At 54.2% G+C, this 26,492-nt stretch overlaps 6 protein-coding genes across 6 annotated transcripts; 5 read left to right on the top strand and 1 right to left on the bottom strand.

Moving 5' to 3' along the window:
* Nucleotides 1-449: 449 nt before the first annotated feature.
* On the top strand, nt 450-2,761 carry BDZ83DRAFT_677485 (cytochrome P450; the record flags this gene model as incomplete). The annotated part of the gene is made up of 5 exons (XM_060511170.1): nt 450-656; nt 719-1,016; nt 1,102-1,215; nt 1,312-1,596; nt 1,639-2,761. 5 exons carry the CDS (start codon nt 450-452, stop codon nt 2,367-2,369), a joined length of 1,635 nt encoding a protein of 544 aa, XP_060361765.1. The 3' UTR covers nt 2,370-2,761.
* A 270-nt stretch (nt 2,762-3,031) lies between these two features.
* BDZ83DRAFT_584650 (uncharacterized protein) lies at nt 3,032-4,084 on the top strand (the record flags this gene model as incomplete). Its single annotated transcript, XM_060505779.1, has 1 exon — nt 3,032-4,084. The coding sequence occupies one exon, from the start codon at nt 3,032-3,034 to the stop codon at nt 4,082-4,084; it is 1,053 nt and encodes a 350-aa protein (XP_060361764.1).
* Nucleotides 4,085-4,185: 101 nt separating this feature from the next.
* On the bottom strand, nt 4,186-5,414 carry BDZ83DRAFT_455270 (citrinin biosynthesis oxidoreductase CtnB). The gene has a single exon (XM_060503182.1). The coding sequence runs from the start codon at nt 5,118-5,120 to the stop codon at nt 4,287-4,289; it is 834 nt and encodes a 277-aa protein (XP_060361763.1). The 5' UTR covers nt 5,121-5,414; the 3' UTR covers nt 4,186-4,286.
* A 2,421-nt stretch (nt 5,415-7,835) lies between these two features.
* On the top strand, nt 7,836-9,632 carry BDZ83DRAFT_584710 (uncharacterized protein; the record flags this gene model as incomplete). The annotated part of the gene is made up of 2 exons (XM_060505786.1): nt 7,836-8,472; nt 8,545-9,632. The coding sequence occupies 2 exons, from the start codon at nt 7,836-7,838 to the stop codon at nt 9,630-9,632; spliced, it is 1,725 nt and encodes a 574-aa protein (XP_060361762.1).
* Nucleotides 9,633-19,057: 9,425 nt separating this feature from the next.
* On the top strand, nt 19,058-20,626 carry BDZ83DRAFT_584641 (uncharacterized protein; the record flags this gene model as incomplete). Its single annotated transcript, XM_060505778.1, has 1 exon — nt 19,058-20,626. The coding sequence occupies one exon, from the start codon at nt 19,058-19,060 to the stop codon at nt 20,624-20,626; it is 1,569 nt and encodes a 522-aa protein (XP_060361761.1).
* A 933-nt stretch (nt 20,627-21,559) lies between these two features.
* On the top strand, nt 21,560-25,051 carry BDZ83DRAFT_631203 (BRO1-like domain-containing protein). Its single transcript, XM_060508892.1, has 4 exons — nt 21,560-22,025; nt 22,109-22,817; nt 22,872-24,114; nt 24,165-25,051. Exons 1-4 carry the CDS (start codon nt 21,774-21,776, stop codon nt 24,559-24,561), a joined length of 2,601 nt encoding a protein of 866 aa, XP_060361760.1. The 5' UTR covers nt 21,560-21,773; the 3' UTR covers nt 24,562-25,051.
* Nucleotides 25,052-26,492: the final 1,441 nt, after the last annotated feature.

The following is a 26,492-nucleotide window of genomic DNA, read 5'->3' as shown; positions in this document are numbered from 1 at the left end:
CTGTGTTACCTAGCACAACTTACAATTTCAACTCCTATTCGGGCTCAGTAATCACTTGCAAGAGACTAATGAAAGAGAACGATAACTCCAAACATTAAATGTCTTGTAGACTAAGAACCTCATTGGCGGGACGTATTTGTGGCTGCTATTACTTTCAAATGGCGGAGCAAACAGTGTGGGGAAATCGCAGTTTGTTGGCTGTGTTTTGTGTGCTTTCCGGGTTGTTGGAACTAACCCAGTTACCGAAGCAGTTGCGGCACAAGCAGCAGGGTTACTTTCTGACCCATGGTCGATGAAGAATCATTTCATCTCGCCGATTTCTTATCAATGGCACGATTCTCCACACCTTTGCTTGATGTTACATTTATTACCCTAATACCCTTCCTACCTCTGTGACACCTCATTCATCTGACCGGTCCGGCGACTGACTTGCTAGATCCCAGGTCACCATGGACTCTTTGAAGCCAACTTGGTATCATGAGCTTCTCGCTCTGGGCGCTCTGTCTTTCCTGACGACTCTGCGTGAGTCTTTCTTGCAGACCGCCGCTCGATACCTCATCGCTCTGCTTGTGGGGCGGCACGTTGTCAGGGCAGTGTACTACATCTTCATCTACCCGTACTTCTTCTCTCCCCTCAGATACCTCCCAGGACCAAAGGTGAGAACAATGACACAACTTAATTTGAGCTGGATTACCTTATTCCTAACACACGTGAAAAGAACCACCACTTCCTCGTCGGCGACCTCATCAACCAGGCCAAGTCAGGAAACCCCATCGAGCCATACCTCTCGTGGACGCGACAATGGCCCAACGAGCCATTAATCAAATTTACCGGCTTCGGCAACGCGGACTGCCTCATCATTAACGACCTGGAAGTCTTTAAGGAGATCTTCCAGACCAAGAGCTATTCATTTATCAAGGCGCAGTTCAACACCCGCATCATTGTACAAGTGACGGGGACCGGAATGGTGTTTGCTGAAGGAGACTTGCACAAGTCTCAGAGGAAGTTACTATCGCGTAGGCTGTCCCTGAACGGTTTCATGCTGTGGATATTCGTCCTAACGTTATATGAACTTACTCATAACTAATCACAATCTCGCAGCCTCATTTTCTCTCACCAAAGTCAAGAAGGCGATTCCACTCTTCCAAAGCAAAGCAAAAGAGCTCGTTCAACTCTTTGATAATGAGATCAAGTCTCAGCAGGGCGTCGTAGACAGTAAGTCTGGCCTCAAGCAGTTCGGCTCGACCTACTAGTAGCCAAGTCTCGCCTCAACAGTCCCTTTGCTAACCTACTGTGTTCACGTAACCGCAGTGTCCCAGGTCTTCAGCCGCGTCACAGTCGACATCATAGCATGGTGGACCCTCGGCATCGACCTCCGAGCAACCCTAACCCACTCATTCTTCCACCAGGCCTACCACCGCATGTTCGACCCGTCCCTCTTCGGCGGCATCCTCATGGTCATGAACGCCTACATCCCGGGAACCCGCTCGCTCCCCTTTGAGGAGAACCGCGTCTTCAACGCCTTCAGTGGCGGCGTCCGCTCGCGTATACGAGAAGTCATTCGCGAACGCTTCGCAGAGATTGACGAGATCAACGGTGTCAGCGGCGGCGGCGGTAGTAGTGATGGTAAAGGCGTAGAAAAGACCCGCGACAGGCCCGATCTCCTGACGCATATGATCCTCGAGTCCAGATCCATCAACGAACCCTGGTCCGAGGACGAAATCCTCGAAAACTGCCTCAACATGATGGTCGCAGGCCACGAAACCTCCGCCACGACGCTCACCTGGGGCACGCACATATTCACGCTCTACCCGCACATCCAAACGCGAGCCAGAGCCGAAGTCCTCGCCCTCCTCAAGAAAACTCCCACACCAGATTACCGCGATCTCGAAGAGGGTCTTCCCTTCATCGACAATCTCACGCGCGAGATCCTCCGCTTCTACGCGCCGGGCGTCCTCGCCGCCCGCGAACCTGTCGAAGATATCACCATCGGTGGCACCTTTATCCCCAAGGGCACCCCGCTCTACATGTTCCCTGCCCTTGTCACTAGGAATAAACAAATCTGGGGCGAGGACGTGGACGAGTTCGACCCGGACCGCTGGGATCGGCTTGAGGGGACGCCCGCGAGCAACCCGCTTGCCTTTGCGGCGTTTTTGGCTGGGCCGAGGCAGTGTATCGGAAAGGTGTTCGCGCTGATTGAGCTGAAGGTGATCTTCATGGCGATCTTGAGTAATTTCAAATTTGAGGCCGCGTTGGATCCCAAGGATGTCGAGTTTGTTAATCCTAGTCCTGTTTTGAGGCCTAAGGTAGGCTTAAAGGTGAGGGTGCGACGGCTGGAGGCGGGTGATTTTGAGGATGCGTCCTTGTAGCGAGTTTCTCGCCGTCTATCATGGGAGATTTGTGTGGCTAGTTTCTCTGTTATCTTGACCCAATCTCTTTAACAGCATGTTTCGATCACATGTGCAAGTCCCCACAACAGACTTCACGGGGCTTCTTGAGATATATTCCATCGGCCGAGAGACTTGCCGTCATGCCAAGGAACACTTGGAGTGATGTCGATTCCACACTCATGCTGAATCACTCGCAGTAGATTGAGATGGCAGCATTTCTACTCTTGGGTCAATGCAATTTGATAAGTAATATTGGTGTGATTGATGCGCTTTGGGGGCAACGTCAAATACGACCTTGAGATGTACAGCACCAATTGACATCTCTATAGTTACGAATTCAATAGCGAGCATTCATCAGAAAGAATTACAGACATCAATTGCCAATCCTTGCAGGGAATAATCAGTCAATGGGTAGTCCTGGATGGTCGAATAAGACACAGTCCTCGAGAGCTAGTCGTGCGCCCTTCCTGCTTGGCGTAGAAACAACGAGGAACCAATGACTCACCCCACTACGACTAACACCGAGACTCTAAATACCTTCATCCACCACATCAACAAAAACTCGGAATCATCATCTGCATCACCCAATGACACCCAATGACACCCAAACTCGGCCCAAGACTCTAGATATCCTAACAGCAATGGCCTCACCCTACACCGTCCTCGTAACAGGCTCCGCCGGCCACCTCGGCGCAGCCCTCATGCTCTCCCTCCCGACCCTAGGTTACGTCCCCTTTGGCATCGACATCCTCCCCTCCGCGACGACAACAACAGTCGGCTCAATCACGGACCGCGCCCTCATAGCCTCCATCCTCGCCGACAACCCCTCCATCACACACATCGTCCACGCGGCAACCCTCCACAAACCCCACGTCGACTCCCATCCGAAATCAGCCTTCATCGACACAAACATCACCGGCACCCTCGTCCTCCTAGAAGAAGCAGCCGCCCATAAAGACCGCATCAAATCCTTCCTCTTCATCTCAACAACCTCAACCTTCGGCCGCGCCCTCGCCCCGGCACCAGGCCAGCCCGCCGCCTGGATCACCGAATCCGTCACGCCCCTACCCAAAAACATCTACGGCGTGACCAAGTGCGCGGCCGAGGACCTCTGCAGCTTGATCCACCGCCAAACGTCCCTCCCCGTCCTCGTCCTCCGCACGTCCCGCTTCTTTCCGGAACCAGACGACGACGAGGACCGCCGCGCCGCCATGCCCGGCGACGCGAACCTCAAAGTCTGCGAGCTAGCCTACCGGCGCGTCGACATCGCCGACGTCGTTTCCGCCGTCGTGTGCGGGATGGAAAGGGCGGAGAAGATCGGGTTCGGGAAGTATATTATTTCTGCGCCGCCGCCTTTTGCTACTGCCGCCGCAGACAATGATGACGAGGCCGCCGCCGCCCGCTTGACGCTTCTGCGCCGCTTGGACTCGGACGCGGGCGCCGTTGTCGCGGAGGTCGTGCCCGGGTGCGCGGCCGTGTTTGAGAAGCTCGGATGGAGGTTCCTCGACAGGTTGGACCGGGTGTACGATTCCTCCAAGGCGGTCAGGGAGCTCGGATGGAGGCCTCAGTGGACCATGGAGAAAGTTGTCGAGAGGCTTGCAAGGGGGGAGGACTGGAGGAGCGAGCTGACGCATGCGGTCGGCAAGAAGGGGTACCACGCCGTGTCGACCGGCGTATATACCACGCGTAATTGAGTGCCCAAAATTAGTTCAGATCGCTGATCATTATGATGAAAGGGCGGGTGCAATATGATTGAACAGAAAATTACAGACTTTGGTATTCTCAAAATATCTATGTATGCTTTCATCAAGATATCCAATGGAAAATATGGAAAAAAAAAATGTAAATGGGTACTCAAACAATTCCGCCAACATGCTATGCAGTGCACCCCAGAATCTATACCTCAATCTCCTCCCTCACGATTCCCAGATCCCTTCCCAGATCGAGAATCTGTGTCGCAACCGCTTCCACGTCCCACGACTTGATGGGCACGCGGTGAGCACCGTCCCATTCGACCAACCGTGTCGTACCCGGTTGGCAATACTGCTTCAGCAACACCCGGTGATGGTCCAACCCAGCATCCTTCATGCCGTGGACGTGAATCGTTGGCAGCTTCAAGACGTGGTCCGTCCCCGGGCCCGTCGGCCAGTCATGGAACTCGACGCTCGCCTCGGCCGCATCACCGACACCCTGCGGCACTTCTAACCTGTCATCGAGTACAATCAAGGGGGCTCTGCCCGCAAGAAGCACGCCAAACTTCCAGTCTGCTGAGCCGCCTGCCGACGTGATGCGCTTGCCGTACTTCTTCTTCAGCTGTTGTTGCGTGTACATCAAGCTGGCACTGATCTTGGCCCCCTGGCTGAATCCCAGTAACCCCACCCACTCCCCCGTCGCACCGATGGCATCGTCGTCGTCCATTGCCATGCGTAGCTGGAAGTGGATCTCGGCGGACGCCGTCTCGGCGTCTACGGCCTGGTGCTCCGGAAGCCAACGCAGCCAGCGGCGGAAGGGGCCATAGTCGCCATACACGGAGATGATATCGTGGTGAGGGGCGCACATGAAGGGCCCGTCGACAAAGACCAGACGGAAGCTGTTCTTGAGACGGGAGATGAGAGCGCGGCATTGGACCTTAAAGACGGAGGCGTTGACGCCGCCGCCGTGGAGGCAGAGGATACGCGGGAGGTGGAGGGTGGGGTCAGGACCCGGCGGCGGCGATGTTGCGCTTGGCATTGTGTAGGTACGTAGGGCCGCTTGTCTGGCGCTTAAGGCGTGTATGTGTATGCGAGTAGTGATAGTAGTTCCTTTGATGAAGTCTCAGTGCTGCAAGGTGAAGACAAGAGCTAGGTTGTTCGGGACCGAAGAGTGAAGATTCGGGTGCTTGAGAAGAGGGCGAAGAGCGAAGATAAACGCGAGAGCAGGAGGGAAGAGAGAGGACGGGGAGCCGAGGAGAATGATAAAAGGTCGGCCACTTCTTTACTCTATTCAGAGACAGGAGAAGAAGTAGGAGGAGGAGGAGGAGGGAAGAAGGGAGCGTTGGCCAGCTCGACCTTGCGCTTGCGCTCGTTCACGGCTCCAGACTCTCTCACCCTCTCCTGGACGCTTGCCCACCTTTTGCGCAAGGGCAGCAAACAGAGCGCCAATGTGGGGCGATGGATTCCTTTGTCCGTCGCTCACCGGCCGGAGCTCCGACACACAGGCACTGGCGCCGACTCTCTTCACTTGCTTGATTGATTGCTGACAGTCTACTGACCCCGAAGAGAGCAGACAATACGGGGAATGGGATTGAAGATCGAGCAAGGCTTGTCCCTTTCTGGTCGATGGTCACGCTCGTAGGCGCGAGTCAAATATCCGCCCCCGGGCAGCCGGGGGGAGAAGTCTGTCGTACAGAGAGTCCAGACAGGGCCGCCCTCAGAAAAAGGACAGGAAGATCGTGGGGCGGGATCGTCTCGGTGTGTGTGGATGACAACTCCGCCGGGAAGTGGATAACTCGTCCCAACGGATTTCTGTCTGCGGGAAACGCTAAAAGGGCGCCTTGTCAGGTTGATGCGAATTCTCGTGAGCTTTACCGCAATAGAGGTTCGTCTCTGTGTTATGCCTCGCAAGCTTGATTAAACTTTTTGTAAAATCGAAAATAAAAAGAACGACGAGCAACGCTATCAGACCCAGCGGTATGGTCAAGCAGCTGCAGCGAGCGCCGAAGATCAGATTCCGGCAACGAGAACAAACAAAGGATGAGACGAGACAGGGCGTGGGCGTCTCTGCTCTGTTTCCTCCCAAAGTTTGCTTGCGATTGGGGATTTAACGCGCGTGATTCGGAGTTGGAGGGCGTCGGGATCACTCTCTGGTGGCTGACGGTCAGCCCTTTCTTATTTTCGCGTCAATAGCTTGGTTGTTGGTAAGACGGGACTCGGTGTCAGGTTGCCCTCTGTGCCTGTGTTCGCGTTTCTAATTCCGCGTCGACGGACAGGTTGGGAGACGTCCGGGATTCCCACTCTTGGCGAGGTCCGGTCCGAGACCAGTCAACCACATTTCCGCATCTCGCCCTGCTGATACCAGCCTGACTAATGAACCGGCGGTGCGAACTGGAAACGCAACAAAATGTCATAAGAACCAAGCATGTCGTATAATAAACTTCGTCTTGGAAGCTTCTCGACTGTCGCAATGTTGCAACGGAATGACATGGCGAGAACGGGAACAAAAAAAGCCATGGTGTTTCGGGGTCCGATCACCGAGTGTTGATTCCCGACTAATCAATCCAACGGTACTGGTGGGTGGGTGGGCGGGCGTCTCTTTCGCCGAAAAGGCCAAGTCCGTCGAGGTCCGGACACTTGACAGCTTATTTAGTCACTCGTGTTCCCCCGTTTCCTCTTTCGCTTGGTTTGATTCGGACCCGACTGGCAGACAGCCATCTTCTGCGCAAAGCATCCAGCATGACGACGGCAGGCCGACGCGTCAGATGTCGCAGCAAGTGTAAGTTTAGCCGTCATCGCGAATGCGAAGCTGTCAAACGAATTCAAAGTCGACCGAGGTGACAGCGCTTGGCAATCGTGGCAATAGTGTGTGTCCATACTCCGTACCCGCAATCGCTGGGGAATAAGGTTGGGTCGTTGGGGAAAAAGAGGTGGGGGAGAGTGAGAAAGATGGAGACCTCCCACGCCTCCTTCATGCCCTTGCTCTGCTTACATAATACACCGTATAGAGGCTCACTACCCTCACCTGTGGAATTTGCTTACCTAAGGTGAGGAAGCGAAATTACCTTGCACTGCTTAGGTAAGGTGGACCTTGATGGCTTAAGTAATACGATCAAAAGGGTCTTTGGTAAAGAGTCGGACCGTCGGCCCCGTCGCTCTGCGTTAGCCAACTGCGCAGCCACACGCCTCTGCCGCCAGCGCTGCCGTCGGTCCCCGCCATCCCTGTGCATCAGCCACATCATGACGTTTCCTGGTGTCCCCGGTGCCCCTCCAAGTTTCCCCTCTCGTACGGCGCCCACGCTGTGCAAGGTATGAGCTGTTGCTGCTTGGCTTGGTGGTGGTGAGCTGGCAAACGATGACATGACTCTCCCCCGTCTGCATTGAGAGGCCTCTCTGCAGAATATCTACACCTTACCCCGTTTTCTGGACCACAAGCTACCAGGAGCTCAGCCTCACACGCCTACGATATCCACGTTGACGACAGTATACGCCACATTACGCCCAGCAGAATTCATCAAACTTCCATCGGTCTTGCCGTAGAGCTCCATCAAACTCCAGACCTACAAAAGGAACAAACGCACAGCGATTCTCTCCTCATCGGCTCCCTTTTCTCCTTCATACTACCACCTCAAGATACCCCCATCCCCAAGAGCTACCAACTAAGCAATTGCATCGCCTTCTTGCATTGCTACTTCAACATTTTTATCTCATCAACCCGAATCTAATCAGTCATCAACGAAAGACGCCTCCAATAATGTCTGGCACCAACCCGGAGAAGCCTCCCATTCAACCGGAGCAGCAGCTCTACCCTCCTCCTCCCACCGGCGACAACAACCAACAGCAGCCTCCTCAGTACACCTCTGGGCATGAGCAGCAGCAGTACAACCCGGACCAGAAGAGCGCCGCCGGCCCCGGCCACGAGCAGCAACACTTCCCTCCTCCGCCCCCGGGTCCTCCCCCCACCAACCAGCCGCAGTTCACACATGCTCCCCAGCAGCAGCAATATGCCGCCGGCAGCTCCGTCCCCCAGCAGCAGCAGTCATACACACAGACGCCGAGCCAGCAAGCTCCTTACAACCCCGCAGACCACGGCGCCGGCCACCACTACTCACAACAGCAGTTCGAGGGACCTCCGGGCACGGCAGCACCGAGCCATACCCAGAGCGGTCCTTACACCGACCCGGCTGCCGCACATGCTGCGTACATCGCACCTGCTACCGATCCCAACCACAAGGAGAAGCGCGGATGGGGTGAGCGCCTCTCCCAGATGGGCATGAAGGCTGCCGTGCCCATCAACGCCCTCGCCAACAAGATGGGCTCGCAGAGCTTCCTACCCACCACCATGGATAGAGAGTGCGACAAGGCGGCCAAGATCCTCAAGAGCTTCTGCAGTAAGTGCCCTCGAACCACAGCCCCAACCATAAATACCCCATTGAGCACACGGCTAACGCACCATCTCACAGAGGAAGGAATCACATCCGATGTGCCTCCTCAGACGGGCGAGCATCTCGAGCCCGGCAAGCACGCCGAAGCCACCGGCTCGCGCCCCACGACGCCCAACAAGGAAAAGGCCCGCAAGGAATCCAAGGCCATCGTCAAAATCCCCTCAAAGGTCATCAACAAGGCCGTCGGCCTCGCCATCTTCACCACCGCCCGCGTAGGCTTCCAGTTCTCCGGCGCCACCGGCTCCGGCATCCTCATCGCCCGCCTGCCCGACGGCTCCTGGTCCCCGCCCTCAGGCATCCAGGTCCATGCCCTCGGCGCCGGCTTCATGATCGGCGTGGACATCTACGACTGCGTCTGCGTCATCAACAGCCCCGCCGCCCTCGCCGCCTTCATGTCCACCCGCGTCAGTCTCGGTCCAGACGTCGCCGTCGTGGCCGGCCCCTACGGCGCCGGAGGCGTCATGGACGTCGGCGCCTCCTTTGGCGGCAAGAACCCCGATCCCAAGGACAAGAACGCAAACGACCACGTTACGGACGCCAAGTCCGCCGAGGACGGCAAGCTCAAACCCGACGAGAAGGACAAGAAGCGCAGGAGCAGCAGCACCTCGCTCAAGCCTGTCTTCTCCTACGTTAAGTCCCGCGGCTTCTACGCCGGCATCCAGGTCGACGGTACCGTCGTCACGGAGCGCAAGGACGCCAACGCCGCGTTCTACGGACAAAAGGTCACCGTGGACCAGATCGTAAAGGGTCAGGTGCCGCCCCAAGGTCCCAACGGCATGTGGCCCGCCGGCGCCCACCCGCTCTACGAGGCTCTCCGCACCGCGGAGCAGCAGCAGGCTCTCCCTGAGGTCCACCTGCCTCAGGCGACGCCCGGCCAGCAGGCCCCGCCTGGAGCGATTCCTCCTCACCAGCAGCAGCAGCCGGCCTATGGCCAACAGCCGCAGTACGGCCATCAAGATGCCGGCGGCCCGCTTGGTTCGCATCCGCCCGGCCAGGGTGGCCCCGTCGCCTCGGGCGGTCTGAGCCGTGAGGAGCAGCTTCCGGGCTACGTGGATGATGGCGTGGCGCGGCCTGGTGTCGGTGATCACAAGGGTCACTACCAGTAAAGAGGGAGCGAGGGCAAATAACTGTGAGTTTGTACAGGAAAGAAGAGTGTTCGCAAAGGGCCAGAGAGATATCCCCGTGGGCGTTTTTAGTGGTTGGCATGCTTTAAGCTTAGCATAGATGAATTCGAATCAAGATATCCATCAACATCAAACTCCCGTACACCTATGACTCGCAACAGTGACTTACGAGTTTGTGACATTTCCGTTTTGCCTCAATCATACTTCATCGTCCCCCATACCCTCGATCCATGATCCACAAGTCGCATCTCATGGCCAGAAGGGAAAGGACAGAACAGAAACATAATGACAAAACTCCTCACACATCGTAAGTCTTCCCCATCCTCGAAACACCAGAACAAAATGGAAGAAAAGCCACGCAGACGCGCCAGAGAACAAACCAACCCCGGCCAACGCGCCACTCCTTTAGGCAACCTTGTGAGTCTTTTCTCACGCTCTGTCACGCTTGTCAAGAGCGTGCCTTGCCTTACCTCGACTCGCCTCCTGTCGGCCATACATCCTCCCGGGTCACACATCCACCGGAGTCACACAGCGTCGACATAGGTGCATTTTGCTTGCCTAACTGCACTCCCAAGTTCCACACACCAGATGGAAAGGGTGACAAGTGCACGGGAGGGTAGGAGACTCAGACACGGGAAGAGGAACACACGCACACAAACAGAGCAAAAGCGAGAGAAAAAGAAAGGAAGGAAAAAGCCAGCTTTCTAAGGTATGATATGGCTAACGTCCGGCTGGTGCCGCTGCGGGACTCTGGTAGGACGAGAGATAGGTACATGTCTGCCTATTGAAAGCCCGCGGACTGTTTGTTGTGTGTTTGCTGCGCTCTCGTGTATATATAACTTTTTTTCTCTTACCTTTGTATGTCGAAAGTGCGGTAGCCTGCAAACCTGGAGAGACAAGCAAAGCAGACAGCAAGCAAGAGACTGTTCCTTCACCCTTGACATTTCGGTCTAGAAAAATCACGAGATTTCTCATTTGATGATCGTTGGAGATGAGTATTGGAGTGCAAAGTAGGGAGGTAACTTGGCGAAACAGCAAACCCCAATTTGATGAACACGCAGGGGGAGAGTAAGTAAGGGCTTTGACTGGCTTCTACCAAGTCGTTCATCGTCTCGAGCGTCGAATGAACTGTCATGCTTGTGTGGCTTCATCTTGCATCCAAGTACACATGCGCCGGACGCTTCACAGACACGATTGCAAGCCATGTCTGGCTGGCTGCATCCGCACGCTAGCCCTAGTTCGATTCACAGGGCCTTCCCGAACCAAAGGGACGCATGGTCTTATCGGAAAGAAACATATACTATTGTTGCGGCCGGCAAGGGAAGCAAAAAAAGCAATGGTTGGTTCTGAGCCCCCCTCAGATTGAGAGCCGCCATGCCATCGCACTGAGCACGGGAGATCATGCAGGCGGGTCAAGTGCGGGGATGGGCAAAGAAAATGAGGCCCAATCAATAAGTCAGGTCGAGATGAAGTGATGATTGTTGAAGGAGCAAGTTTGGACTTCCAGCATCTGTTGGGACTTTGGAATGCGTACCTTCAAGCTTCTGCTTGTGAGCCAACGAGGCGCTACAGCAGACAAGAAGGATTGAAACGGAGGTCTAATGGAGATAGAGCCTGCAGGCTACGGCCCCTAGACGGCCTTTGGTCGAGCCACTGAGATAAGCGGAGAGAAGAAAGCAGATCATGATATACGCCAAATAACCCCTTGCACTATGGCAGCCGACAGGCCGTATGGAGAGTGATAGACGTTGGTGCGGCGTAGCCCAGGGGCCCACGGTCCAACTGCCGGCCGGCTCCCGTGCGGTCCCGCGTGGTTAGAGGTTTAGCATCGTGGCATCCATTAGATCAGTGACAATTAATCCAGAGCCGTCGCCAGCGCTGAATGGTGCCTGGTGCTTGTCACTGGTTGGAAGTTGACCAACGGGCTGGATATTGTTGTAGGGAATAGCCATATCGAGCAGGGCGATCCTCAAGCGATGTGAAACGGATCAGTTGGGTGATCCGCAGGGGTTCATCAGGTAACTTTTGACACAATTCAGACGACGTTCGTTGTGCGAATTGTCTTGGATCCAAATTAGCAGCGGTGATTGACGGACGGCTGGTCCTCGGGTGCTTTTAGACGTGAGCTAGGCTCCGTACCAGATGCTCTATTCCTCAAGGTAGGTCTGTTAGACTACCCACACCGGCAGTTTAATTTTTTGTTCGGTTCCGACATTCCAGTTCACAACCAGCAAGGCGGTGCATCACATTTGTGACGACCGTCTGGACTTTGCTTGTCTCGCCAAAGCCGCAAGCTCGAATCGCGGGAGTCATGCCCTGTTCTGAGTCCTCGGGTTCGCTAGCGAAATTCCAGAGTTCTCAGTCTGCGTGGAACTCGTGAGTCGTGGTGACCGGATCCATGAGCTGGTGGAGTAGCTTGACGACTGGATTTGGTGTGCAAGGTTGTGCTGAGGACGTCATCGACTCCACGACGATGAGACGGCCTGGGATGTGCAGGTCTCTCTGCGCCTTTTGACGTTTGGCAACAATGCTTTCTGGGCCTTCGTCAGAGGTTAAGTCTTCTTGTTGCTTGCTTCGGCCTTTCGCCGGCGGTTAAGAGCCCCCAGTTACCCCCTATTTTTGCCTGTGTGCCTCTGCAAAGTCCAAACTCCAACTGCCCACAACCCCTTCTTCATCTGATATCCCCACGCCAAGGAAACAGTCACTGGAAACTGGCGCTGTATTGATGGGTAACAGATCTGTCAGGCCGTGTCGGGTCAATTGAATGGGCTCTGCAGGTGCGGTGGGATGGGCAGGTCGATCGACCGTGTCCAGTAATGCTCCCCGTTTTTCTCTCTTTCCTTCGCCCTGGGCTTCAGGGTGTACTCTGTGTCCGTTGCACGATTGACACGCGGTTGGGACCGGTTCGCCGGTGCAGCCGTCATCTAAAGATTTGCGATTTCTCGACGATTAAGCTCATCGCCAAGTCCAAATGTTTGTCTTGACTGGCCGGGGAGAGCTGGCGCAATTGACTTTTGCCCAACTTTTGACTCTGCGCTTCCCGCTTGTCAGGGCATGCAGTGGAAGGCTGGAAAGTATGTTGGCTAAGGTTCACGGCGTCGAACCGAAAGTCTGATGGACTGGGCCAGCTGCCGCTCCAAGCACCCGCCGTGGTTTGGGAATGGGTGGCTGGACGGTTGAGCTTCACCACCATGCGTGCATGCCACCATGGCTTGAAAGGGGAACAAAGAATGCGTGTCTGTTGTCAGAGAAATGCTGATCGGCCGCGGTTCGCAGCAGGATCCGCGTCATGTTTCGTCGAAGCAGAAAGGAATCAAACGGCGCCGGCACAATCCCTGAATCGGGAAGCGTCACTGTAAGTTGGGGGTGTCTAGGTCCCTAGGATGCATGGACTCGAGAAATGATTTGTTGCAGGGTAACAGTCCATTGAACGGCGGACCCTTTTCAGCCAGCCTTCAGTCCGTTTTAGGACCGTTATGTCGCAGGCACCGCAGGGTACCCGAAGCAGTTGTTTAGCCAGAGAGGACATTGGCTTGAAAGCAGCGCCTCCCGTCTTTCGTCGACGTCGATCTCAACCGATTGGAACATGGGATTGGCTCTTTGGCTTCTTAGTGCTCCAGACTCCAGGTGGTTCTGTGACCGTTGAGGACGCTGAAAGGGACTGTAGACTGTTTGTACGAATACGTAGGAGCAACAAGGGCGATTGCTGAAGATTTGCTGAGCCTCCCCAGGGCGGCAACCTTCTGGAAGAAGCGCGGTTAGCAACTATTATTTCGGATCGCGGCAAATGCGTAACAATGCTTTGAAGACACCAGCTGTTTGTGGCCTCTAGGACCAGCCGCCAAAGGAGAAAGCGTGGCCAAGTGCGCAGCTATTTGGCCACCTTGGTGGAGGCGATGGTGCAAGCTGGGCCGTCCGGTTGGGAGTGACGACGCGTAAGGCGGCCCGTTTTTCTCGTGGTGCAAAAAATAGTAACTCTTCTGTCGTATGCATCTTGATTTCTAGCAAACGGAGGGTTTCATTCGGAGTAATACTGCGCAGGCGGCGGATGGCAGGAAACAGTGGCACCAGAACAGGCTGTGCTCATGTATTAGCGGGTACACTGTATGAAGCGTGCAAAGTTCTCAGTGGCAACCACGCAAACCCAAGTCAGGACTCGGGAAAGACGCTGCATCCGTAGGGCAATGCCATCCAGCTCGTGTAAATTGCGCTGCAGCGGATGGAACCAGGCGGCCCAGAGTACAGTGCACAACAGAGCGGGTTCAGAAGGGCCGATGACGATGGCGATGCAGGCTGAACCGGCGTCACGGGTTTTGGTGGCAGAGGCGGCGACTCGGCGCGAATTGATGATAGGGCCATCCGGTCTCCGTGGAGGGGTTCTTTTCCTGCCATCTATCCGTAGCTGATGTAGCCGTACGGAAACAACTCCGCAGGAGACACCATTTGTTTCTTGATATTGACCAAAAGAGAGATACCCATCATGTATTCTCTCGGCTGACCGAAGTCGGAAACGGCTGGTCTGGGATTGAGGCGAATCGACGATGATCAGCAGCGTGGTATATAGATTGAGTAGCGAATAGAGTTGTCCGAGCCGTGCAATATCATCCGCCAAATGGAGAAAATCCACGGGCCAAGTTGCCAAGTCATTGTCTGCTGTATCCGTATTGAACCGACGTCACGTTTGATCCTTAGGGCCTCGACCGTCAAATCTGTCACTATCCGAAAATGGACCGCGTTCGGCCGGCCTTTGGGAACCCTTGGGAAGGGTTTGCGATGATGCCATGAGCAGTCTAATTCAGAAAGACCCGATTGGGAGCCGCACTGCGATATGAATTGGAACGGAGACGAGGATGCGCGATTCGGGTATCCGTACGGATAGACTCGAGTGGAAGGGGTTGGCCTGAATGGCTTCGCAGCAGCAAATTGACGAAATTTGGACGGTATGCAGATGGAGGTGGGTGGAGGGAAATAATTAAGATTGGGGTCGCTCGGCACATGGGAAGGCGAGAGATTGCAGGTGGTTCGCGGGTACGGGAGCGGTACTTGGCGATGCGCGGTCATTTCGGTGGGCTCGGAAGGTAGAGTTTGGGTTCCTTGGCTTGTCGCCTTCCTAGATCATCTTTGGTGGATGGTCCCTTCCCAAGTTTTTTTTTTTGGTTCGGACTGGGAAGAAAGGAAGGAAGGAGAGGGAGGGAGGGTGCAGAACAGACACGCGCTATCTTTACACCCCTCCAAAACGAAGCAGGAACCCCTGAGGACCTGAAAAAAGGGACAGACAGAAGGTGCTATCTTGACCAATCATGGCGGTGCTCATTATGATTTTCTACTTCCATAGTTGTATTGGCAGCGTGCAACCGCGGACCTTCCAATCGCGTGCTACTGCCTCGAGCACGTTTACAGACTTGGCAGAGCGGCGAGATTGAACATCTGAAGATGGCGATTAAATCTGGTGGTCTGTGAGAGGAGGCATGGATCACATGATTCAGGATCCTCTCATCCCCCAGTACCTTATGGTGAACTTTGATAGACTGATACGGATGAACATTTCGTCATTACTTTTCGTTTTTGAGTCGTACCTTATTGCCTCGCACTCAACTTGCATTTGGCTCTCATTTCGCCTTTTCCTCCGCTCATGCAGGGCACGCTCAAACACTGCCCGTCTAACAGCCCACTATCTGATAAGGCCGAATACTCAACTGCCACTCACATACACGCCAGAGGGAGGGAAAGTTAACAATCATGCAAATGGCCTTACTAATGAACGCCCACCGCTTGCGAATTCGCCCAAATCTGCCCTAGCCCGTCTGCAATCTGGACACTAATTAGCGCCCATCCACAGGCGACTCGGCGCTGAATCCCAGCGGAGAGGGACAGTGGGCCGGCGTTCTCCCTCAGCTTGGAAGCTTGTGGCTTGCAGCTGGCGCCGGGCTCGATACGCAAGTCAGGAACAGGAGCCCGTTGGTAGCGCCGTCTTGACGGGAATGTCAATTGAAAGTCAAAGAGCAGATCGGCCGACCTCTACCTAAGCGTTAGCACGCTCTTTGGCGCCTTCTGCCACGTAACCGCGCTCGGGGGGCCGAAGGTATTTGATGTATGTTTCGTGCCATTCTTTTGGCGTTGACAAGGCGATTGTCCGTTGACACAGTGTCGAATGTTGGTTGATAGCTGACGTCGTCACTCACGTTCTCTGCCAGGTTTCCAAGCATGGAGGTCGTTATCATCATCATGAGCAGGAGCAGTGCCGTCTTATCCACGATAGCGCCTCCGCATACAGCGCCCAGCGTTCTCGGCACGGTTGACAGGTCTGCCAGATGCCGTGCCCAGCAGATGGGACTGTTGGGTCCTTGCCGTCTTGGTGCCGCACCGTCGTCGACAAGATGCATATTCTAGCAAATAGATTCGTGATCTCGCCAGACTGTCAGCTGGATATGGCGAGCGATAACGCAGAGCACACTCGCGACTGGTTACTGAGATGGGACTCCTACCTAGGTAGAGGCAGGCCGCAGGATACCTTACCTTACTGTGTAGAGCAGCACGGCTGCATACCGGGGAGGCTGTGAAGGTACGTACTGGACATCCCGGCGTGCACTCCACCCTCGGCCCCCACCTGAGTCTATCTGCACACCCCTCTTTCCTACCCAGTATGGTGCCCCCCTCGTGCTTTGCCGGTCCTGGCCAGTCAAATTTTTTGATTCTTTCCCCATCCCTGGTCGCGCGGGCTGGACCTCTCCCACCTCCCCATGTCTTTCCAGTTGTCGACCCATGAGCCGTGATCCATCAATTTTCAAGTTCCCCCTTCTTTCTCACAGTGCCGCCCCACCCAACACGCAGCTCGCTCACTGTCACTGCTACTGATACTCACAGACTCACAGACTCACAGCATTTTACTGTGTAGGTCTTGGTTTCGGCGGCTTCTCAGGGCTCTCCCTACCTATCCATCCCGCTACGATGCGAAACCCTGGAAGGCTGGCGGAGATGATTGAGGTCAGTCTCGGGGCGCGATAAGATGAGATGAAATGACGAGGACATCCGCTTCGTGCCATGGGGAGAAGCAACGACTGCAGCAAGCAACATCAGACCGGACTCATGTTGCTTCTGCGTGTTCCATGCTGCCGCGTGTACGTGTGCACCCAAAGCACAAAAAAAAAAAAAAGAAAAAAAAAAAAAGGGAGACGGAGACACTGGAGTCTGGAGACAAGATCACGCGGTTTCTGTCTCGTCCAGCAGCAAGCAGCTTTCGTTCTGATTTGATCAAGCAGCCTCAAGTCCAACACTCGTTTCGTGAATTCGAGAGTAAGCTCGACTCGGTCCCCCATCCGCACTCGTCAACCTCCAACACGGTTGTAAATTCCCATGCAAGACGCAAGCTGCAGGTCCCGTTTCCGCGCCAAGGTACCGTCCCAGGTTCCCCTGCACCTTGCCTTTGGCCCTGCCGGCCTATGCTCAGCAATGGTCTCTCCCACTCTGTGACTACTGGCTGTCACTGCAGCGCGCAGAATCTCTCTCTCATTCTTTTTCGCCTCGCAGTCCCTCCTATTCGTGCCCTTCCCTTTCTTGATATGGCTCGTCTAAGAGCAGGAGCATGGTCTTTTTGTTATAGACGGGAGTCTGTGTAGGTACCTTACTTCGTAGTGTACGAAGTACCTAGGTCGGCACTGGCAGCCGGTGGCGGTGGCGGCGGTGACACTGGCAGCGGCTCGTTATCCGTTATCGTCGTCAACTAGCGCTTGGGAAATTGTGGCTGAGACGGCTCAAGTATTCAACGTCGGTTTGTTGACATTCCGTCCTAGGTCGTCCGAGGCAGGAGGCAGCTGAAGCGCCCGTCCCCTATTTCCCATCTTGTTCTTCTCCTGATTCCCTTGTTCGCGCACATACGGATACACACACACACGCGCGCATTGTTTGGACGGTATTTTACCGTACCACACCTTACCGTCAATCTTGTACGGAGAGGAAACCGTCCATCGCTTCTCTCTGTGTGGAAGCGATGGGCGGCAAGGACCATCGTCTTTCTTCAACATGGCAGGCTACCCCTGTACGCCCAATTTAATTCCAATCAACCATCCCACCCGCGTTCCCACGTCTTCTCCCAAGTGTGTCGATTCATCAATCCAAGGCCCCGGCCGCACCAACCAAACCTGGCCCGTCTGCTTCTTCTTTCTCTATCCGTTCCTACACAGTATTTTTTTTTTTTTTTTTTGATTCAATCCCGTACCTGACAGAGTAAAAGAGTATCCGTACCTTATTTCCCCTTAGAAGTGGGCAACTGATTACCTGTCTCTCTTCTACAGCTCCCTACAGAAACAGACTGCCCTTTCTGCTTCCTTCTTTTTTTCTCACGTCCCTTTCAGTGTATTCCCAGTCTGCCAGTGCCCACGTTTTCCCTGTCCTCACTCCAGATCCGTACGAAATACTGCCACACAGTCTTTCTCCCCCCCAAGTACCCTCGAGGATCGCGCACTTGGTTCATCCACACGCCCCCTGCTCTTTTCGCTGGCTCCATCACTCTCTCTTCCTCTCCCATTCCAATTCCCACACCCCCTGACAGCCAACCCTAGGAAATTCCCACCACCCCCCCGTCACTCTACGCCGTACCGGAGTCTCCTCTTCTTCGCTGCTATCCACGAATACGTCTTCGAGGTCCTTGCAAACTGGGACCTGTCTTTCTCCTAATTGCCCTAGCCTGGCCTCCCGTTCACATCGGCGCACTATTCGTACGCCTTTGCTTCCCCTACGCAGCACTACCTATCCGCCAAGACCCTCTTTTCCTTCTTCCAGACCTCTTCTACCTCTTCTTCCCTCATCTCCCACCCTTCCCCTCCTACTCCTTTCCTTCTTCTTCGTCTCTCCAGCTCACGACGAAACCTGGATCGCCAGTCTGTCTGTCTGCGTCTTCGTTTTCTAGCGGCAGAGATTCCGATCCCGCTCCCGACCACAAATCTCACTCGTTGTTGTCGTCGTCCACGTCTTCCCGATCACTTGCCGGTCCTATGATCGTGTCACTCGCTCAGCAACAATAACAGCACTGCTAGCTACTATCTTTAGTATCTACGTTTACGTCTTTTCCTATGCGGTTCTCGCCTTGACGCCTTTCCCGACCGTTTTGAGACCTCTTGGCCCGTGGAGCTACATCGTCCGAACTACTGCTGCTGTCATTATTCTCTGTTCATCATTCAGAGTATAGCTTGGTCGGCATCTCTTGGCTGCTCTCACCAGCGATTGTGTATACCTCACCTCCCCCCGCCTCTCAAGGACGACACCCACTCACAACCGTCAAGCTGGACGAAAAACAACTATCAGTTTTTATTCGGACAATGGGAGCTAAGCTGCCCAATCCGCATCGCGTCTGCAGCATGCGTAACCCACTCACGAGAACGCTGCTTTTTGCAGTCGTCGTCCTCATCGTCATGGCCCTCACCCTCAGGAACGATGCCATCGACGTTCGCGGCCGCATCATGAAGACGGGCGCCGGCGTCAAGTCATCAATCACGCATCAGCAGCCCCTGGACCCCGTCAAGTCGCACGGTTCCTCGTCGCTTTCCGAAAAGATCCCCGCCGAGCCCGCTCCCTCCTCGAGCCACGTCATGAACTGCGATATCAATACCGACCACATCAAGACCCTCAAGGACAAGTATGGCCTTTCCGAGAAGATTCACTACTTCAAGCGCTACGTCAGATTTAGCCGCAAGCCCATCCAACGCAAGGGTTACACTGTTTTGGATCAGGAGTTCCTCCCCAAGAAGTTCAAGACTGTCGACATCACAAAGTCGTACGCTCCTGAGGAGTGCCACGAGCCCCTGGATGTCCCTGTCACACAGTCTTCCTATCCTTCCACTGTCAACGCCTCCGACTTCATGTTCGCTGTTTCTACTACTTACAAGCGTTTCAACGACCCCAAGACAAGCCCGATCAAGGAATGGGCTCACTGGCTTACCGACAGCAACGGAAAGTCCAATGGCGGCAAGCTTTTGCTGTTACTTCTTGACGCTAGCGACGCTGAGTTGAAGGACGCTAGCGACAGGCTGAAGAGAGTTGGAATTGACGCCGACGTCGCCCATTCTGACCCCTCCATGGAGATGGCTGTTCGGTACCTCACCCTGGTGCCTTATCTGTACAACCATCCAGAGAGGAAGACCAGAAAGTGGCTCGTCACTTGCGACGATGACACCTTTTTCCCCAGCATGCACGGTCTGATTGACAAGTTTGCTACCTTCGACCATCTCGACCCTCTCTACATCGGAACCCTTTCCGAGGACGTCAACGCCATTCATCGCCACGGCTCCCAGGCGTTCGGCGGTGCTGGTGTCTTCCTCAGCGTTCCTCTCGCAGCTGCCATTAACCAGCTCTACGAGTCTTGCAAGACGGAGACCAAGATCAAGGAGGCTAATTCAGGTTGGGGCCCTCAGGGCGACATCCTTCTTCGCAAGTGTATTTACGAAAATACTGAAGTTCGTCTGACCAACATTTGGGAGCTCTGGCAACTGGACTTGTACGGCGACCCAGCCGGCTTTTACGAGTCTGGTATCAAGCCCTTGAGCTTGCACCACTACAAGGGCGGCGGTTGGCATTACGCCAAGCCCCTCCAGTCTGCCAAGGTCGGACACGCTTGTGGAGAGGATTGCGCCTACCAGCGTTTCATTACTGCTGACGACTTCATCATCGCCAACGGTTTCAGCGTTGCCCACTACCCCCAGGGTATCGACTTCAACCTGGATCAGATGGAACGCACCTTTACTCCTGCCCCGGATGACATTGGCTGGAACTTGGACTACATGTTCGGTCCCCAGCGCAGATCTTTGCACAAGACCGGTCGCAAGATTGCCTGGGAATTACAAGAGGCCCACGTACAGGAGGATGGATCCGTACTTCAAGTCTACACTCGTCGGAAGGACGACGAGCGGTGGGTGGAGGAGGATGGCGAGCCGATGAGCAAGATCGACGGTGTCATTGAGCTCGTCTGGATCCCTTCAACATGAAGTGCCCTCGGAACTGCCGAGCACGACGACACGATACGACCAGAGGCACTCCCAATAACCTCTCGCCTCATGACATGACGGGTTCGGATGATTCTGGCAGTTGCAAAAAGCTCGAGGATGGATCAAAGCCCATTTACAGCTCATTTCACGCATTTGTTCAACCCGGGACATCCCAGCCTGTTCCCAATAGCTGCCCTTCGGCTGAAATGGCACGGGCCCGTTTCGATTCAGACGGCAGCAAAAAGTCAATCTGGCCAACAAAGAACGACAGGTTGCATTGCCCAGGGCACCTACCTACATTACGACAACACCCCTGGACAGGATCATAATTATAATCCGCTGACCGTGATACCCTCATTTCATCAGAACAACAACACTCTTCTTCGATTCGACTCGCATCTCGACTTCGGCATACAGCTCGCATTGAGCTTCGGCGTTTGAGTATGATACGGGACATTTTTTCTACATTGACAGCATGCTGGCAAACGCTTACCAACTTTCCTTTCTTTTCTATCACTGCGGCATTGCATTGCACATAGATGGATTGCGTCGACGGATTGCGCAATCGGCACATAGACCTGTGACAGGCCGGACGTTTGGAGTCATGATAAGGACGTTGGGTGTCCTTTTTGGAGGTCAACCACCTGGTATGGTTTGATTTTGGTGCAAGGAAAGGCAGTCATCGGTGCCTATGTAGAGTTTTAGAACAAGTGTATACCAATGCTACGAAATATTCAACAGTTCAAAACTTGATTGTACAACCCTCCGTACCTTCATAAGAATCTCGCCTCTTATTCGGATCGCTATCGGCTGAGAGATGCTCTAGATGGGACGAACTGTTCATCATGCGCCTGACATATCAGGCCTCCATCAATAACGGTCGTCAGGCACCAAACTCATCTGTCTCAGCCACGCCCCACCCCCACCCGAGGCAGGCTCGCGCCACAATGCACTCGTGCCCCACCAACGTCAGTTCCAGGGCTACTTCCTCTCCATGCTTCGAGCAATGAAGTCATGAGGCTTGTGACATACCGCGCCTAGCTCGAGGTTCTACACGACGTCTCCCAAGCCCCGAGAGGCACTCTTCCACCATGGCGACGTGAGTATTGCCTTCATACACACCAGTGTCTCTCCTAACTCCCTCGTCATGGCCAGCATTTCGAATATTCTGTCGTTGCCGTTCCGCAAGTCCACACAGCTTTCGCTGTCGTCGACAATACGACAGTACATCAACACGAAGTATGACCAACATCCGGACATGTTTCGTCAGGACCTCGAGGTCATTGACGCCCTACGACGAGATGCGGTCAACGTGAGGGAACCGCACCCTAGCGGCGTGAAGAAGCTGCAGGCCTATGCGGGACAGCTCGTGTGGATCGGGGGCAAGTTCCCGATCGACGTATGTCTAGCAATTCCCACCCAAACGAGAGAGAGAGAGAGAGAGAGAGAGAGGATAAGATCGCTAACGCAAATTGCGAACAGATCGGGGCCGAGTTTACCTGGTACCCAGCATTGGGTTACAACACAGAACGACCGATGGTGCGAAACAACCTCAAGTACGAACTCATGAACATTCTCTACAACCTGGCCTCCCTCTACTCCCAGCTTGCAGTCGCGCAATCAAGATCCGGTACGGAAGGTCTCAAGACGGCCGCGGGCCACTTTGCCTCGGCGTCTGGAGTACTAGAACATATGCTGAAGGAAGTACTGCCCGAGCTGCGTATGTCTGACCCGCCCGAGGACATGGACGCGAACACCCTCGAGTCTCTGTCTCAACTGCTCCTGGCACAGTCGCAAGAGTGCTTCTGGCAAAAGGCAGTCATGGACGGGTACAAGGATGCCATCATCGCTCGACTGGCCGCTCGTGTGTCTGATCTCTATAACTCGGCGGGGGAGGCTGCGATGAAGAGTGAGGCCATCAGTTCTGCTTGGATCCACCATATGAGCGCAAAGCACCACCATTTTGCTGGTGCCGCGCAATACCGGGCCGCGTGCGATTGTCTCGAGAAGAGGAAATATGGCGAAGAGGTTGCTCGCTTGCAAGACGCTGTGAGCTGTGTGAACGAAGGCCTGAAGGAGAGTCGGGGCGGCTACCTTAATAAGGCGGTGCTCGAGGATCTCAATGGTCTGAAACGAAAGGTCGAAGAAGATCTCAAGAGGGCAGAGAAGGACAATGACGTTATTTATCTCCGTAAGTACCGAAAAGCTGGTAAGCAGGGGACGACGCAAAGCTAACCTCGAGAAGAACCTGTACCGCCAAAGTCAGAGCTCAAAATCCTTGACAGAGCCAATATGGCAGTCGCTAGAGTGCCTCCGCAAGTAGCCAACCCGTTTGACTACGTCGGGGATCAGGCCGAGTTCGGCCCGGCACTATTCACGAAACTAGTTCCTTTCTCCGTTCACGCTGCCATCACTATCTACGAGCAATTGCGCGATCGCATCGTCAACGAGAACATTATTGGCCAGATGGAGACACAGACAGAAAAGCTTCATGCCATGCTCAGCTCCATCAACCTACCTGGTTCATTGCAGGCACTTGAAAAACCGCTGGGCCTGCCTCACAGTTTAGTCCACCATGCGGAGGAAATACGGCAGGCAGATGCTATAGGAAGGATTCAACGGGCCTTCTCGGATATCGATAAGCTAAGGACTGCCGATATCGCCATCTTCAACGAAGGCAAAGCGATACTGGCGGCCGAAGAGGAGGAGGACAACCGAATGAGACGGAAGTACGGCACAGACAGATGGTCAAGACCGGAAAGTCGCAGCGACCCCCAAGGAGGCCAGTTCTGGGCTCAAGTAGCCGAGATTGAAGGCTACTTTGCGAGCAGTACCAGCAGTGACGCGGTTGTCCGAGAGAAGTACAAGGAGGTACAGGACTTACTCGAAATGCTCTCTGGATCCGACCGAGCCATCATGGACTATGTACCTTCATCCAGGCGCATGGACATCCCAGAGCACCTGAAGCCGGTAATAGGTAGGCTTCGGGGAGCTTACAACGATGTTCTGCGACTCGAGTCGAAAAGGAGGAAGAAGGCGGAGGCGCTGCGGGAGAAAGCTAGGACGGATGATATTAAGCCGGATATCCTGAAAGAAGCTGCACGACTCGAGAGAACATACCCGACAACAGCCATTGTTCCAGCCCACTTTGAGGACTTTTTCGAGAAGCGCCTTGACAAGCTTTATGACTCTGAAATCGAAGCGGTGGCCAAGGAAGAAGACGAGCAAGAACGCCTCATGACTGAGGTGCAGAGAGTTAACCGAGAGTTTGAGAGTCAGAAGAAGAACATGTCGAGCGGTAGTCGCGAGCGGGAGCTGGCACTTCAGAAGCTCGACAATGCCTACTACAAGTACAAGGAGATTGTTAACAACGTGGACGTTGGTCGCAAGTTCTATAATGACCTGAGCAAGGTCGTGGGCCAGAACTTCCGCGATCCTGTCAAGGCATGGGCTGCAGAGCGGCGGATGGACGCCAAGAGTCTTGAGGAGTAAGATTGTCACCTATGCGTACCAGGTCGCCGTACTAATTTGTTCATAGGGAGGTCAGCATGCCACCGCTTAATTCTCTGAACTTGAACCGATCCCCGGTTCACTCCCCGACCGGCTCAAACTACGACCCGCGGTCCCAATCCTACTTCAGCGCCAGCGTCGTCCCCGGTACAACAGCACAGCAGCAGCAGCCACCTTCGCGGCACGAGGTCCACTCTCCTGCAGAGGCACATATTCAGTCATGGGCCGGGTCGACTGTCGAGCCCCAGCACCCGAGACCCGCGGCGGCAATGTCGAACATGTGGCAGCCGGATATGGGTATCAAGTTTGGAGCTCAACCAGGTGCACCGGCACCTCCTGGAGGACCAACGCAAGGCCAGGGCCCGGCGAGCCAGCCGCCGCAAGGAGGCACCTGGAACCCGTCTTCTGGGATCAAGTTCGGTTAGGATACGGATCGATTCCCACCACCTGCAAAGAGAGGACGGTGAAGGGAGGTGAACGGGCAAGTGCGAGGAAGGCTTCCGTTTTGTCGGCTTTGAGCGAGTCGTTTGGCGTTGATGGGTTTGTGTCGTCTTGCTAGATGTACCATAGCTTCGTCGCAAAACACGCTTTTTGTGTTTGAAAAATGAAGAACATGTACATGGTTCGTTCATGTACACTGAAGCATACTCGAACTATGTCGAACCGCCAGATACTTTCTCGCATGGATCCAAAGGGAGATATTAACCTGGTGCATGTGATGTCTTGGCAGTAAAACATCTATCGATTTTGCCTCCTTGAGGACCGTATGGACCGCTAGATCTTTTGTCACGAGCTATGGCACACAGCATGGGCATATGAAGTGGGTTAAAAGTGGCTTGAACGAACTTATTTAGAACGTGGAAAGGAGAGCAGGTCTTATATACTAAATGAATATGAGATCTATATGAGAAAGCACGTGGCAGAGTGCCTGACGAGTGCTAATATCATTCCTGTTTCGTGACATCTCTGGAGCAGGTAGGATATTTGATCATATATTCTGTCATAAATTCGCTTCCTATTGTCTAGATCAGTGTTCACAGCGAGGTGTTGGGTCCGAAAAAACATGTCCTTATCGCTGACAAGATGTGAAATATGATTTGACACAGGCTCTCAGGAGAAACTCGGGATGGAGGAAATGGTACTGTAGAAATGATGGGCAATAGACGAGTGAGGCTCAGAGGCAGACTATCTATGGCTGAAAGCGGAATGTCCCAAGGGCGTGGGCGGCTTACGATGTGAGATTCCTCTAGTGTAGGACAGAATTGGAGGTGAAGAAAGTTCGGCGCTATTTTTAGTCTCATGGCTTTGTTGGAATGTTTCCTCCATTTTTTGCGCCTCTTGTCTCTTTTCGTTTTTTCGGCCGATAGAATTTAGAGAAAAGAAGTTTCGGAGGTGAATGGCAATTTAGCGGGAGTTGATCGCGGGTTTACGGATTACAAAACAGAAAGGGGAAAAATAATAATAATAAGGGAAGCACTTGACTCGGTGTCAGTATGGAATTAGTAAGTGCAAGCGACATTTTGCCGGGAAAAGGGTTCGTGGATCAGTTGGTGACGTCGCTGAGTCAGTATGTGCTGAGTGGAGGATGGAATTTCGGGCGCGGTCCGCGATAGCCGTTGAAGAGTTTGCGGTTCGCGTATGCAGTTGCTAGTTGGGAAACAACGATCTTACGTATGGTGGCCTATGGATGGAAGAAGGTGACAATCTCGAGAGTGCGAGACTGTAGATGTAGGACATCCATCATGTTGTCGTGGCAATTGTGAGTTTTGTTTACTTGACAAGTACATAAAAGCCTGGGGGAGCGGCAAGGCGACAGGCAATCGGGCGATGCACCAAAGTGGAAAAGTCGAAATTCGATCCTGACAGCCAACAAAGATCGGATCGGCTGAACACATCCTTAGGGAATCAGGGATTGACAAGAGGAGAAAAACGTCCGGCCGAGGCAATTCATTGGTGATTGGTCTCTTTCCTGGGCTGCGGACGCGTTTCATAGGCCGCTCTAGAACGTAGGAGAAGGCCCCAAGAAGGGACTGACGGTGGATCTTGGTGAATCTGGAAGGGGAAAGAGAGGGGTATGATGTCAGATTCTCTTTGGCTGGAAAGAGAGCCTCGCCCACCTACTGCCCACTTACTGCCCTCCTATGGGCTGTGTATGGTATGGTGTACCACAACAAATGGATGTGTTTTTTCGGTATCCATTTGCGGTACATGTAGCTTTTGGGGGGGCATCTTCCATTCTTTTTTTTTTTCTGCCCTTCTACTCCATGTTGTGTTTACCGCCAGCCTAACAGTTACCGCCCTGCCGCCACCGCCACCGCCGCCAGATGAGAGAAAGGTAGAAGAAACAGGAAAAGCG

This window comes from Colletotrichum acutatum (genome assembly GCF_030867785.1).
Source record: "Colletotrichum acutatum strain CBS 112980 chromosome Unknown BDZ83scaffold_91, whole genome shotgun sequence".
NCBI lineage: Eukaryota > Fungi > Ascomycota > Sordariomycetes > Glomerellales > Glomerellaceae > Colletotrichum > Colletotrichum acutatum.
This window is presented reverse-complemented; position numbering and strand designations above follow the sequence as displayed.